At 35.2% G+C, this 16354-nt stretch overlaps 1 protein-coding gene across 2 annotated transcripts; it reads right to left on the minus strand.

The window, feature by feature from the left end:
* Nucleotides 1–10035: 10035 nt before the first annotated feature.
* Nucleotides 10036–12790, minus strand: LOC148202421 (ERBB-3 BINDING PROTEIN 1-like). Of its 2 annotated transcripts, none has more exons than XR_015785136.1 (3): nucleotides 12611–12790; nucleotides 10747–10877; nucleotides 10036–10621 (listed from the first exon to the last, which is right to left on the minus strand). XR_015785136.1 is itself a non-coding variant. In XM_088110405.1 (3 exons), the coding sequence occupies exons 1-3, from the start codon at nucleotides 12685–12687 to the stop codon at nucleotides 10444–10446; spliced, it is 351 nt and encodes a 116-aa protein (XP_087966531.1). In that variant the 5' UTR covers nucleotides 12688–12789; the 3' UTR covers nucleotides 10036–10443. The 2 variants fall into 2 exon arrangements, 1 of the variants encoding a protein (XP_087966531.1); XM_088110405.1 differs by having other exon boundaries at nucleotides 10036–10586; nucleotides 12611–12789.
* Nucleotides 12791–16354: the final 3564 nt, after the last annotated feature.

Below are 16354 nucleotides of genomic sequence, written 5' to 3' on the forward strand. Positions count from 1 at the left end.
AGAATTCGTGTGAGATTCACAAATCTGCCCCAGTTTTTCGGGTATGGGTTCTTACCTAAAAGAGGTAGTGGGCATGAAAAGGATAAGCTAAAAGGATGACCCCAATTGGTCTGATTTTCTTTTGCATGCTTTTGCTTAGTTGGCAAAGAGATCCCTTCTTCTTGAGACATTACTTTTTCTCTCTTTTTTTCATTTTCGAAGTTTTTGTTTTTTGTTTTTTTTTTTTTTTGAACACATTGCAAGTCATTTTGTCTTATCGCAAAATTAAGCTTTATGAAAATTTGAGCAAACATTATTCAATCTGCGTGGACTTTATTAGGCTTGTAATGTGGCTAGGGCTAGAAGGTATTGAAAGGAAGGGGTATAAAGGCCCAAATGAATGTTTGTCGGATACATTTTTTTGAAGCAAGGGTTGTCATCTGGCATTGTGCCAACTATTTGACCTTTTGAGCACTTTGTTTTTCTTGAACTTCGTTTTTCATCATTTTTTTTTATCATCACTTTGTGATTTTTTTGTTCTTTTTGCTTTTTCTTTGTTCACTTTTCTTGATGAAATTTCTTCGTTTGATCATTGAGTGCTCTTCATTTGCATCATGAGTTGACTCCTACCTGATGACAACCCTTGCTTGGGAATAATTTTGAAAAAGGATTTATCAAAACAGGGTGACAATGGATATATTTTGTTTTTTGGTAAAGAAAAGATGGCCACACATCATTTCAAATTCTGATTGCTTTCTTTTCAAAAGATTAATTCTACGACTAGATGACCTCAACATGAGTGATTTTTCCTTTTCTTTTCCTTTCTAGACTACCCTTTCGGGTTTTCAATCTAGTGGACTTATTCTCTTTTTGAAAGTTCTTTTGTTTGTCTCAATGGATTCAGGGATCACCCAACTAGCACAAACGAGGAAAATTTTGGTCCTGCCAACCTGCCCCAGTGTAAAGGTTTACTTCATTACTGAAGGCAGTGACAATGTTTGTTGGGGAAAATCCTTTTTTTTTAGAGAAAGTGCGGGGTGAAGACTTTCAAGCAACATGTGCACAAACATCTTGAAAGAAAACATCAAATTGTTATTTTTAGACATTTGACCTCAGAAAAACTTGACATCCCAATTTTCTTTTTGATTATTCATCATTTTTCCTTTTTTCTATTTTCGAAAAACAAGAGTTTGATAATTCACAAAAAAGATAAGCGACTCAAGATTTCCTTCATTTTTGTGATTTTTTTTTATTCCGTGATACCCTTTCAGGACTCGATTTCCAGCACTACTTGGAGAAACCTTGCATTGCAAGTCATGGATGAAGATGTGATACCGATGAGCATACTTCTCCATGGCAAGACTCTTCACAACATTGGATTCACTTGTACAATGACTTATGATCTCTTATGTGGTCTTAAAGCCCACTTCATTTCTTCATGGCATCTGTAGAGACATTCTCAAGTCGTGCCTCAACGTTGGGTTAACTTTCTTCACACTTTAGTCATCTTAAATGAATCAAAGTTTGCCTTTGCGCTTGAACCACCAACACTTTTGGTGGAATGACCGATAGCCACTCCATGGTAATCACCTTTTGTGTATGATGTATCATGCGTCTTGAGGTATTGAGGCTTTAAGGGCTTCATGTAACAAGTAGAGACCAAGCCTTTTTATGCAGAAGACATGGAAGAAATGTTGCATAAGTCACATGGATATGAGGGAAACTCGTAGGCCTTTGTCTTGATCAACATGTTTGTCTACAGTTTGGTGGGGAGTTCAGTTTGGGTCGAGTCCAATTTTGTCTCAGAGCAGTTTCAAAGGGTAGGCCAACGGTATTTGAGCAATGGGATGTGATTGAGCTCTTTCTTCTCTCCTTATCCCAGGCTTAGACCAGACCTGTTCACATTTGTTGTCATGGTAGGACCTTGTGCGATCTTTTCAGTCTTCACACCAATTTCAATTCTTTCTTGGAGTATCCTCAACTCTACAAAGTTTGAGGAAACACTACTCACCATATGCTCATAGGAGGGTGATTGTAGAGTTTTTAAGAACATGACAACCATCTCCTTGTCACTCATAGGATACCCTACTTGGGCAACAATCCCTTTCCACCTTTAGGCATACTCTTTGAACGATTTGAACTCTCTCACCACGCTCTGCAATGGTAATCTATCTGGTGCCTCATCCTTGATATATTTGTACTGCTTTAAGAAAGCAGTCACTAGATCCTTCCAGAACTAGTTGCGTGAAGGTTCAAGATGAACGCATCAGTTAGTGTTATGCCAACCAAATTCTCGGAACAAATTTTCATCATATGCATGCATAATCATTTTCTTTTCGTACATCATGAGATGGCTCTTGGACAAGTAGTCCCTTCGGGTAATTTAAACTTTGGGGAGGTATCACCATATCATCTGAGACTACGCATAACCCTGCAACATTTGCAAACTTAGAGCATCCTTTCCCTTCCATGACTCTTATCCTTTTTCCAACATTTCAAATTTACGCCTGTCAGCCTCAACATCCACTAGTGCAACGACATGAGGAGAAGATTTCAACCTGGGTTGCTTTGTCATTATCTTGCTCACAACACTAGGCTGAATCATTTCGTTAGGGACCATGAAAGTGCCCCAAGTTTCTTTACTCTTTCAACTACGTTATTTTTGGCCATTTGAATGCAAAGTTGTCCCGAGTCCACTCCCAAGGGTGGAGTGTAATTCAGGAAGAGGACATATCGAGGGAAAATTGGTGCCCCTAAAACACTGTGTTGTGGATGTGGTGTGGGCGAACCTCTAGGATTCGGCTCATTTGTCTCTTCAATTGTTGGATATCGACTTTCATCCCTTCTTGAACCTCTCTTTGGTTCTCCAAGATTTGGTAACTGGTTCGAGTCCTTTAGGGTATCTTGGATGTCTAACCGTATTTTGTTTTTGTTTTTGTTTTTTTTAAATTTTATTGGATGAAACAAATTAAGAAAAAGAAAATGAAAAAGAAGAGACAATGTAGTTCAAATACTCTTGTCGAAAATTATAAAGCTGTGAAACATTGCCCCGGTATAGTTTGGAAATTAACATGAAACATAGTCAATAGGTTGGTTCAAACAATGAAACATCCACCAATCCAGAAGTTCACAAAATGTGAAGCATAGAAAGTCTTGGTTAACCATCTCGGGCCTTAGCCATCACATTCTTCATTTCTCTAGTCAGTTCTTGCAACAATTGAGGAAAGTTCAATCCCCTTAGGCGGGCTGATGATTAACATTACAGACTCAGCATCAGCTAAGAACTTAGGGACACCTTCAATGGCTTCATAGGCAAGGGAAGCTAGCTGTGAGAGACTTCTCTTCCAATTCTTTGTAACTTGTCCTTGTTCAATGACATACTCTTTCATCTGAATCATCTTTATGGATGTCTCCTTTTTAGCTTGATGCTAACATTCTTTTTCCAGTTTCTCAACTGTTGCTTTCATCCGCTGCTCAGCATTATGAAGTTGCCTTTCACAGTTTGGGTAAGGAGAAATTAACTTGAATGACAATTTGATTGTCTTAACCATCTCTGCGATTCATTGTCTCATTGGTTATTTATTAAAAGTCCGTGATCTTGGGTCTCCCTTGAAGCGAACAACATTGCCCCAAGTGTTCTTAACTTGATAAAGCACTTTAGCAAAGGTTCATTCCTCATAAGATTTGCAATGTGGCCCGAGATGCAGGCGTTGGCGATCCTCTCACAGGATACCCAAAATTGTTTTTGTGCTGACACATAGGATTGTAATTAATGCAACATCAGATACCCATGAGGAGGACATCAGGATAACTCCCGCAATCGTGTATGATACACGATCTTTGTTGCCAAGAAAAACACGCAATTAATGTTCTCTTTATAAGCTTGCGCAAAGCTGCACCCATTCGTTTGCTCCTTCAATTTCTGGTTTACACTGTAGTAACTCCTCCACAAGACCTGTAGCATTCAAGGCTCCCTTACTCATGCGAGAGATGAATCACAGATACAACATTGGTAGACAATGTAACCTCTTCCTTCTCCTTGGCTCACAACATTGACTAAAGGGTTCCATAAGATTTGGCTAGGACGATAGAATCGGCGTCACAGAGCGAACTTTGTATCCCGCAAATGCATTCGTGGCAGCACAGTCGATCAACTCCATGGTATTAGGAAAGAGAAAGACACCATAGTGGATAAAAGCTAGTACATTCATGAATGTTTCCCACTTTTCCTCCCTGGTCAATCAATGCAAGAACCACTCTAGGCATCCTTGAGTAAGGCCCCTTGTTGTAAATATGAATTCACTCTCCAACTTCAAGGTTGTACTTTTATGATTCTTGCTAATTGCAAGATAGAGGTATACTGTCCAAGGTATTTGTATGGAGCTTTGCCCTTGAGAAATAATTCTAAGATTTGCTCAAGTTCTCCCATCATAGGCACCAATTCGAAATCCCGAAAAGTGAAACATCTTAGTGGTGGATCATAGTACTGGGCTAAAACAGCAATGGTCGATGTTTGAACTTCAACCTCTAACATGCTCAACAAATTCCCCTACTCCTTCCTGAATGCATCCTTTTTGGTTGTCTTCATTTTCTTTAGCTGCTCTCTCAAGCCATCCATATTACCCTCCTTTACTTCAATGGCTAACCTTTCCCTTAAACTGTCTGAACTTGAACCCCCCTTGACTTCATATCTCATGTTAATTTCCATTTTATCTCAAAAGCTTAGTCACAAACTTATAATTTCACGACTAGAACCAGTGACAAGACCATAAAAATGCATGAGACAAAGAAAGAAAGAAAAGAAAAAGGTGTATAAAAACGGTATAAAGATATGTACAAGGTGTTGGATTTTATTAAGAAACAATGAGGATTATAAGGCTGCACCTATCTCCCTTTGTGCCCTAGATAAGGTTCAACGCTAAAGATTCAAGGTCGAGTATATGCAATCTCACAAGGATGATTTCCTGAACCTAAAGGTCGAAGGTCACTAGAGCTATGGCCCCCTTCATAGCATCTCCACAACAGTCGAGTAATCAACTAGGTGTGGAAACACATATGAAGAGAACAAACTCTAGCTGGAGTTCTCACGATAGCCAAACAGGAAGTACATCCCAGAGTGACACCGCTACACAACTCCTCTAATTCTAAGCTACACTCAGACCCGGGTATAGGGCCTCACTCATGATATGCATAAGGTGCGTGTGTGAAGGGAGAATGCGATGTATACCCAAACCCTCACCTGCAAAACAACCAGAAAAATTCCCAGGCAGATATAAACATGGTTTCTACCCTAGGGTTCAATATCCAACAGGCAAATTTACTCACATGCGATTATTCAAATATCAAAGATAGATAAAGAAAAAGGGAAGAAAAACATGAAGAAAAACCACATTGAATTCGCGCATATAGTTAAATGGCTTGACTCTCTAAAAAAGTCCCCACTGGAGTCGCCATCTGTCGCAATTGGAATCGCGACGGGACGACGATCCAAAAAAGAAACGGTTTTGAAAAAGAGATTTTGGAGTCGCCACCATAGTTTATTATGGGAAACTACGGGAAAACCATAAAACGATAAAACACAGTCCGCGAAAACCAGATTCTGGGTTCGGGAGTCGGTTACGCGTGGGGAAGGTGTTAGCACCCCACAACGCCTGCCCTAAGGCAGTACCTTTAACTAAATGCACGAATATGATGTGGTTTTCAAAATGTTTAACTATCCCCTAAAATAAAAATTCTAAATAAACAAAACATATTTTTTTTTATTTTTTTGGGCCCGACAAAGATTGACCTTGCTCCTACGTATTCTCATTCAAAATGAGAAATCAGGGTTACGTAGTTCTTTTTGAAAAAGTTTGAGAGATTTGTTTGAGAAAATGATTGAAAGATTTGTTTGAGAAAATGATTACGGATAAATTTGGATTTTTGGGAAAGTGAACCTGACAAGGGCTAGCCTTGCTCCTACGTATCTCCACTTTCGATGGAGAATCAAGGGTTACGTAGTTCTGGGTAGCAAGACTACTTGTTGTTTAAAATTGTTGATGTTTTCGGGTTTTTGAAGATTTTATACCCTTTTTTGTATTTTGTTTAAGAAAGAGAAAAGGTTGTTAGCACAAGGACGATGCGTGCGATCACACATGTGCATAAACCTTTAAAACATACTTTTTGTTAATTTTACTTAAGGAAAAGAAAAGGTTTTTAGCACAAGGACGATGCGTGCGATCACACATGTGCCTAAACCTTTAAAACATATTTTTTGTAATTTCAATTAAGAAAGAGAAAAGGTTTTCAGCACAAGGACGATGCGTGCGATCACACATGTGCCTAAACCTTTAAAACGTATTTTGATAAATTCCTTTATTTAAATTGTAAATATTGCATTATTAAATATATATTTTAGGATAAGTAAATATGTAGAATGAGTAGATAGAAGAAAATAAAATAATAAATAAAATAAAAATAAAAGAAATAAATAAAACAAATTAAATAAGATAGACAAAATAAATGAAATAGAATAAAATGAAATAAGAAAAACAAACAAATAAAAATAACGAGCGTTCGTGGGTGATATGACGAACGTATGTTGAGTAAAGGAGCCTGGATGACGAGCGTTCGTTGGGGAGAGTTGACGAACGGACGCTGGGAAAAGGGCTGAATGACGAGCGCTCGATGGGGACGAGCGGTCGTTGGGACGAGCGTTCGTTGGGGAATTGACGAACGGACGCTGGGAAAGGGGCTGAATGACGAGCGCTCGTTGTGGACGAGCGTTCGTTGGGACGAGCGTTCGGAATGGGTTGAAAAACGAGCGTTCGAAAAGAGGGAGTAACGAGCGTTCGAAAACGGTTGAAAAACGAGCGTTCGGTAAATTCTAAAAGACGAGCGTTCGAAAAGGGGGAATAACGAGCGTTCGGGAAGGGTTGAAAAACGAACGTGAGAAAAGAGGGAGTAACGAGCGTTTGTAAAGAGTTGAAAAACGAGCGTTCGGAAAAGGTTGAAAAACGAGCGTTCGGTAAATTCTAAAAGACGAGCGTTCGAAAAGGGGGAATAACGAGCGTTCGGAAAGAGTTGAAAAACGAGCGAGCGTTCGAGCGTTCACCTTTGGGCTTGGCCTAGCACCGGCCCAGGGTGGCCTTTCTGACCTAGAATCCCCTAGGGGTTCAGCATTCCCCTTTCATTCCCAACACTCATACTCAGCTCCAGAGATCCAAGGTCGCTCTCCACTCGCTGCCGGTGTGCTCACGCCTTAGTCAGAACTGACCGCAGCTCCGACGACTTCCACCAGTCTTGACACCGCCGGCGACAGCAAGTGTGCTCGAAACCCAACGGCGGCCACGGCGTTACTGCTTCCAGCCCCCGCTGCACGCCCAACCTCCATCCGACTGGCAGCTGCGAGCCACCGGAGCCGTCGCCAGTCGAGGCGAAATCTCTCCTCCTCCGTTTGAGATTAGAACTTGCAGCCGACGATTATTCCCATACCCCTCTGATATCTATTTTCTGTTTTGGGTGCTGAGATGAGTTTATGTGATGGGAAACATGGTTGAGGTTAGAAACCGGGTGAGTTCTTCTCTGTTTTTCAGGTATTGAACCAGATGGAGGACAAAATGAAAGATGAATAGATATTGAGGGAGACGATTCAATGGGCGAGTGAAAATGATGGTCATGAGGATAAAAAGAGATCAATTTTGTGTGAGAGATGATTATTGAATGTTCTTTCGAGCTTCAGGGGTTCAAATCCTTTGCTGGTGATGATGATTGGAAATGAAGGGAGGCTTGAAGGCTTAGTCCCCGGTCTATGAAAAATGGGAGTGGAAGGAGAAGGTGACTGGAAGCGTGTTGGTGGTAGCCGTGAGTGTCAAGAGATGGCCATGGGTGAATTTGGATGGTGAAGGGAGTATCTGACGAATGAATGGAGGCATCAACGGTGTTTTTTGAGCGGTGATAGATGTAGTGGATGATGGGTTATGTTTGTTGGGGTGTTCGAAAGGGATGAAGATGAAAGGGGTGAAGATATGGGAATGGAAAGAGCGGTCCCTCTCTTCAGTGAGGGTGGATGATGGATGAAGATTGGGTGACTGAGAATGGAGTTTGAAATCCAGGTCCTGGAGATCTAGAGTTGGAGGTGAAAACGAAGAGGGAAGGGATGAATACTGAAGGAGCTCTTGGTCGTTGTTCCCCCCTGGAGCCACCATTTCTTCCCCCTGCCTTCCATTCTCACCTGCCCTTTTCTTCTCTCTCTGAGTGTTTGTTCTTTTCTTGTGCCAATTCCCTGTGTGTCCATTCTCGTACCGATTTCGTACGTAAAAACCAAAACGTTTCTGCCACCCTGCCACTCGCAGTCACGGTTTTCTGCTCCTCCCTTCCCACACGACCTTGTCCCCCAATCAGAAACCTCCTTTTCCCTTTTTCGTCATTTTTACTAAAAGAAAAAATGTCTTTTTCTCTTTTTTTTTTTTATAATATTAGAACAAAATGGAATATAAATGGAATAAAACAAAAATAAAAATAACAATAAAATAAAATAAAAAGAGAAGAAGAGAAAAGGAATAAGTAAAGTGAAAAATAAAAATAAAAATAAAAATAAAAATAAAAATAGGAACATAAACTACAGTAAAAGCCAAAAAAAATCATTCCGGACAAAATTGGGTGTTGACAGTTAAAATAAGTGTAAAATCATGTCAAAATCAGTTTGCAACAAAAATATTTTAACTATTAATATTGTCGCCAGAAAAAACATAGTTCTAACAGATAAAAAACGCTACAAAATTTACTCCTTTTATGTAATTTTTTCACAAGGTAACAATTAAAAATCATCACAAATATATTATACTTTACAATTACTTAATCCTTATTAAAATTTTAAAACCGTCACAAATAATTTAAAATATATTTTTATATTTTCAAATTATTAATAATTTTTCACTAATCTTACAATAAATAATTAAATTTTCTATTTTATTTAAAATTATTTTTAAGATGATAAAGTTAGTGGTGGACACAAGGGGGAAGTTGGAATGCGACCAAGAATCGCGGGAGACGTGGAGGATGCGGCGCTAAGGACAAAAGGGGGAAGTTGGAATGCGACCAAGAATTCGCAATCGTGGGAACGAGCGATCGGAGAAGACACAAGAAACGAGATCAATCACCCAAATTCGAGTCGATCGAGCGAGGCAAAAAGCGGACGATCGAAGAGAAGAGAAGAAGTCGCAACGAGTAGTGTAATGAAACCGAACGGTATGGGCGGGAGCAACAATAGAGGCCGAACGGTGAGAAACCTGCCCTATCCTGAGTTCCTGAAGGGAAAAGAGGGACGATGTTTTCGATATAGAGGACCATTCGCGCCCGGTCACCATTGTCCAGAAAGGAGCCTGCGGGTTGTACTCTTAGCAAAGGATGAGGAAGACGATGAAGAGGAGGATTTGCCACCACCCAAGCCTCCTGATCAAGCAGAACGATAACGGATAACAGACCGGGCGGTTGCAATAACAGACCGAGCGGTTAATGGGTAGCGATAACAGACCGAGTGGTTAAGGGGTAGCAATAACAGACCGAACGGCCGAACAGTATCAGCAGGAGAGACCGAGTGGACAAGTTTCTCGTTTCCAACCTTGAGGACAAGGTTGTTCGGCAGCGGGAAGTAATGTTAGGGATGGAGAGTTTACGAGTGAAGGAATAAAACATTAAATGCCTAACTGCCTTAATTGCCTTAGCAGTTAGGAAGAGCGGGGTTATTGGTTGTATAAATAGCAAACAATCAATTGTAGTGGAGGTCGATTGTTTTGATTGTAGTCTAACAGAGTTTGTCATCCTGAGGAGGGAGGTTAGGCTCTCTAGAGGGAGGTTATGCTCCCAAACAGTACACCAGTCCTTGTAAAGAGATTCATTTACGGTGAATAATAGCAAAACTCATTCTTTCATTTCTGTTTCTATCTTTTGAGTGTTTTCTTGTTAGGTTCCAAACCCAGGAACCTAACAAATTACAATATAAAATAAACCACATTAGGATAGTTTTAAGAGAACATGGAAAACTGGAAAGAAATAAGAGATATAGAACAATTTCAATTAGAACAAAAATCAAATCAAGTCTTCAATGCAAATTCAAGACAAAATTCATCATGCAGAATGCACAACACACTACAGTCAAGATGAGTTCCAAAGATGAGCAATGTACTCAATTGCAAAGTCCATGGGAGAAAAACCATAAATGACCTCTATCAGTGTAACTATGACAATTAAGCTTCATCGGAGTTTATCCGTAGCTCATGACAGTTTGCATAATTTAGAGATCAAAATCAACAAGGCACATAACAGAGCAATGAAATTCCTTCAAATAATACACATGAAACAAACTAATTTCTCTCCAATTTTAATGCTTACATATCACTTGAATTTACAACTATCACTGAAAGGTACACACTCAAGAAAGGCAACATGTTGTAAAATCCAAACCAACCCATTACAAAGATGCAACTAGAATAAAAAATAGTTACAGTTGATTACCTTCTTTCCTGGCCTGACAAGCCTCAAGGCCACCTCTGCAGCAGTATTTGCAGCAGCAATGACATCTTCTGCCCTTCCTGTAATAGGACCTTCTTGAAGTACATGGGTGTGAGCTACAGAAGAAATAAAACCATCTATATGAGTAGCCCTATCACCACACCAACCAAAGAAACAACCATCAACTTCCAAACAATAACAAAATCCAAAGACTCAATTTTCCAACCACACATCACAAATTAATGCTCTAAAAAATTTACTTTTTCAATATATCACCTTTCAACACTGACTCGTCATTGTCTAGTGGAGAGAAACGGCAGACTACGTTGTTTACTGATATACATGTGGGACAAGCAACTCCTTTCTCAAGCTTCCTGTTCACATTCTTATAAACATTTTCAGTTTGCCTACACAGACAAGAAACAACACCTATTATTAAAACTCTGTAAATATAAATCAAATAAAAACAAAAAAATAAATAAATAAGAGATAACGTGTACACATGCTAAAATATCAGACAATGCTCCATCTTATAGAAATAAATATAAGCTGATTTTCTCATTATGTTTATTTGGTAATTGGTATATAATAATTGATATATAATATAAAGAAATAAAAAAAACGCTGATTTATTTGATATGCTGCAAGAGGAGTACAATTTTAATTTGGCTACAACTCAATTAGTTTTACACTTTTACTAAATAAAATAAATAAATAAATCAACTACAACAGCATCTAACTAGTTCAAAACATGAAGCAGAGGCGCTTGGCCAAACATTCATATAATAGGAACCTTAATGACCAGTGACATTGTGAATATCATTATGGATGTCAACAATTAATTATTCTCTTGATAATGAGTTATCATAATCACAGGTTCACATATTCATCTTTCTATTTCTATATTTATTTGTCAACAAAGTAAATAATAACATTTAACAAATTTTTACTATCCCTGAAAATGAAATAAATTCTAAAAAAAAAAAAAAGTATAAAAACAAGGTTACACAGTTTGAGTCATCAATGCATCTCTAAATCAAAGCAATAATTCTTGTGTGACTTTAGAACATTAGGAGAAATACCAAAGTTAATGGAAACCTTATTTGAGTATGTCAATACGACCACAAACTATCTAAAGAAGATAATTTGTGACATTGAGGATAAATATTGTTTAGAACTATGTATACATGTCAAAAAAGAGCCAAACAGAGTATGATGGACTCGCTCAAGAAGTTGAACCACCTGATTTGCAGAAACATAAGGTAGGAGTGACTTCAAACTTGGTTTTGTTATATCTGATGGCTTGAAAGACAAAATCATCTTTTGCACCATACTTATCATCTTTATAACAGCTTTAACACATCATCATCAAGTATTTTGGGCACTCCATCCTATTATAACATAGATATATGAAAATATGTTTGGCTACATATTCTTTTCAATAAAAGTGCTTGCATAGGAAGCTAATAAAAGGCATTTCCTCCAAATAAGCTCACATATATTAAAGGAAAAACATAACCAATCAAGGATATGAAATACAAAATCTATTCCATGTAATGGTTGAGTCAACCATATTTAATTGGTGTACAATTATTTATTATAAAAGGAAAAATGAAATGAAAATGAAACATCAATTATAATAAACGTTTCGTGATTGCGAAACTCATAATTATTTCCTAAAAGATGGACAAGAAGTCTTTTTTACGCTGGTTCTAATAGCTCATATTTACCCCTCTACACATGATAAACAATGTTACCCAACATATCAAAAATTAAAACCTAATAAAAAGCATTAGAGCATCGCCACCCAAAACTCGCCAATTCATTGAAAGTTGCTAATTTCTACAAACCATTTTTTTCCGTTCACTCAGGATTAATCATCTAGATGCTTATTTTTGTTATACAAAGTCATTGTATGGTATCTTACTAATTGAAGATCAACAATTCTCTAAATATCCTGAATATCCTTGATCTATAAGATTCCAATTTCAGATCGGTCCTCTTCAACTCTTCCTCCAGCCAAAGCAAAATTTCAATTAAACTCAGAAACCCTAATGCTAAGAAGACGAAAACGAACACATCAAACTAATAGCTTAATCAATAGGTTTAGGGTTATAGAAATAGAAAAGAGAAGTTGTACCTAGAGAATGCGAATCTCGTTGTTGAGAAGACGTGAAAATTTGACGACATCTTAGGATCACACTCTGCCACACGCATTTCTCACCATAGTTCTGGAACTGCAAATTTCTAATATTATGTTTAAGTTTTAAAAATTAACTTTCAAGTAATAAAGAATACTTAAACACTTAACATATCAGTACAAAAGTTTTAGGGAAAAAAAATGTGGCGGTTAAAATAAATTAACAAAAATTAGTATATTTATAGTCATTTCCTTAACAGCTAAAAAGAAAACACTAATTAAAAATACTTTTTTTTAAGTGTCTCACTTTAATAAATAATAAATATAAGGATAAAATTCTTTGTGAGATTTAAATATTTATATTAATTATTTAATTTGTATTTTTTATTATATTTTTATCTATAAATAAGATTTTTCTATTAATAATAAGATACAGAAAACTAATCTATGTTCTTTCTTATGCTTTTTTTTTCTCTTTCTTCTTTTCTCTAGTTGTTTTATAACACTTTCATTATCAACGTTACTTTATCATACTTTTTATTATCAGAGTTATTTTATACCACATTATCAACTTCATGCTTTAACCAAGCTAATGGAAGTATTTTTTTCTTTAAGGATAGTGTTTTGTGTATCTTAACCTATGCTTTTTCTTTTTTTTTTCTCATTTATAATTTTATTTTCTATTTTTATTTGTGTGATAAAAATTGCTTGATTTTATTAATTTTTATTTCTATCTTATTATTATTATTTTTATTATAATTGTTTTTATGAGGATGATTATTATAATTATTATTATTCTCTTAACATTTAATATTGTTTTATTAATTTGAGTTTCATGAAAAATTATTACTATAAATATTTTATGTGTTAGTTCTAATGTTAAACTTTGTAAAATTTAAATTTGTAATTCTTATATTATGAATCTATACCAGATGATGAAATATATTTAGATGCATTGGTCATACCATTAAATAAAGAAATAAAGCATTTTATCGACTAATTTGTTTCTATAACAATAATATCGTGAAAAACGATTTCACAAATATTTTGAATTAATTTTATGTGTTCTTGTGACTGAATAAAACAAATGAATTTTTATGAAAAGTCATGAGCCTCGTCTAACTAATTCTGCTCCATTCCTAGAAGTGAATGCAGCAATATCCTATTCATATTTTCATGGTCATAGTTGTGGCATTAATCGGGGTCATGATTGTGTCAGTGATCATGGTAGTAGACATGGTCACAAAGGAAATTTCAAACAAAATCATTTTATCAGCAAATTTGAAACAATAATGTGAGAAAGAAAAAGAAAAAGATGAAAATAATGACGAATAAGATAAAAATATATATTATCATTGTAATGGTAAAGGTCATTGGAGTCGTATTTGTTATACATTTTTTAATAAAATGACATAAGAAGTCTTTACGTAATTAAGTTTTTAATTTATTTTTATTATAATTTAATTTAAGGCTAATTTTCTATGGTATTTTCATTGTATATATTGATTTTAAATATGCCTATCTAATGTTGGTATTATACATAGGTATAAGAATCAATTTTTCTTTTGTATTGTAGAATGTATATGTGCAATGAGTGTATGATGAGCATTTATTATTATATAGATTTTATATAGTAATTGTTATATAAGTGTGAATGGAAATATTCAAATGTTAATAGTATACATGTTATATATATATATATATATATATATATATATATATATATATATATATATATTACAAATGGATATATTTTAAATTAATGATATATTAAAATATACATATTATGTGTAAGAATGTAAAATAAGAATTTTGATATAGATTTGTGTTTTTATTTTCTTATACTATACATATATAAAGGTTTAAAGATTTTTGGAGATTATGTTTTATATTTAGTTTTATTTGATATTTTATGATAATATATGACTTGCGGAGTTGATTAATTTTGGAATGCACCAACAACGAGTTAAGATTATTAAGTCTATTAAAATTTAATTAAATATGATAATTTGGTATGCAATAGTGTGGTACAGACTAATAAACGTACTATGTTTTGTTGATAGTGCAACAATTCATACAATTCTTAAGAGTAATATTTTTTTTCTTGTTTGGTTGTGCAAGAAGTTAATATTAGCATTATTGTTTGTACTATAAATATAACTGAAGGCTCATGAAAAGCTATTATACTTCTACCATGAAGTCTAATAGAAACTTATTAAGCTCCAAAAATATTTGTCTAAATGAATATCATATTAAGATGAACAATGAACCAGATTGGAATATTTTTATATCATTAGACTTGGGTTGAATAAAAAATGTTGCACTGGAAAAATTATCAATCTTCTCTTATGGTTTGTAGTACACCTATACTAATACAATTAAAATGCATGTAATTGTAAACCAAAAGTTTACAAATCAAAATGAATTTCTTGGTTGGTATGATCGGTTGGATCATCTTAGAGCTATCATGATGCAATAAATAGTTGAAAACTCATGTGGACACCCACTTAACATATTTGTTTATTATCACAATTAGATATTTGTAAGGTTATTAGCACAATTAATCAAGTTAAAAGCTCACCTCCCATATTATTCGATTAAGAAAATGTGTCATGATAATCCTGGTAAATTTTCATTTCATGCTTTTCATGAGTGTTGTATGTCAATTGGAATTGAAATAGAACATCCAATAGCACATGTTAAAACTCAAAATTGACTTTCATAATCGTTAATAAAACGTCTAAAACTAATTGCAAGAACATTACTTATGAAAGTCAATCTTTCAATGGCTACTTGGGATATGCCATTTTGCATGTTGTAGTATTGATTCGCATCAAGCCAACAAGTTATCACAAATACTCTATTATGAAGTTAGTTTTTTGTTAGTAACCTAATATTTCTCATTTAAGAATTTTTCGGTGTGTTGTATGTATTCCCTTTTCCCACCAAAAAGGACTATGATGGATCCTCATAGACAATTGAGAACATATGTTGGATATGATTCTCCAAAAATAGTAAAATATCTTGAATCACCAACTTAAGACTTATTTACAGTTTCATTTGTTGACTATCATTTTAATAAATCAGTTTTTCCAACATTAGGGGGAGAAATAAAATAATTGGAAAAAGATATTGGTTGGAATGAATTATCATTATCTCATGTTGATCCTCATACAAAAGAATCTAAATTAGAAGTTCAAAGGATAATTCATTTACAAAATTAGTAAATCAATTACCAGATGTTTTTACTGACTAAAAAAGAATAAATAAATCACATATAATAACTGCTAATACTCCAAATAAAATTGATATTAATTTATAACGCATATAAAGTGTGGTAAGTCAATTGGTTCTAAAGTTATAAACCCTCAAATGAGAAAATGAGCTAAAAGACAAGATGACTTAATTAAAAAGGTGGAAATCCCAAAAGATTTATGACATAATTAATGATTCAGTTCCAGAAGAACCTTAGATGCCTGAAATGATTGAAAATGATGAGATCTCAATAAATTATGTTATGAATAAGATAATATGGAACAAAAATGTAGTCAACATTGATGATGCTTTTGTATACATCATAGCAATGATTGTTATCAGGAGAAATGAGGATCAAGATCAAATGACCATTAAAGATTGTTAACAAAGAAATGATTGGCCAAAATCGAAAGATGTAGTTGAAGCAGTATTTGATTCGCTGTTTAAACAAAAAGTTTTTGGACTTGCAATTCACACACTTGAAGTTGT

The sequence above is a fragment of the Vigna umbellata genome, chromosome 3 (genome assembly GCF_029865625.1).
Source record: "Vigna umbellata cultivar VRB3 chromosome 3, Vumbellata_1.0, whole genome shotgun sequence".
NCBI classification, from domain to species: domain Eukaryota; kingdom Viridiplantae; phylum Streptophyta; class Magnoliopsida; order Fabales; family Fabaceae; genus Vigna; species Vigna umbellata.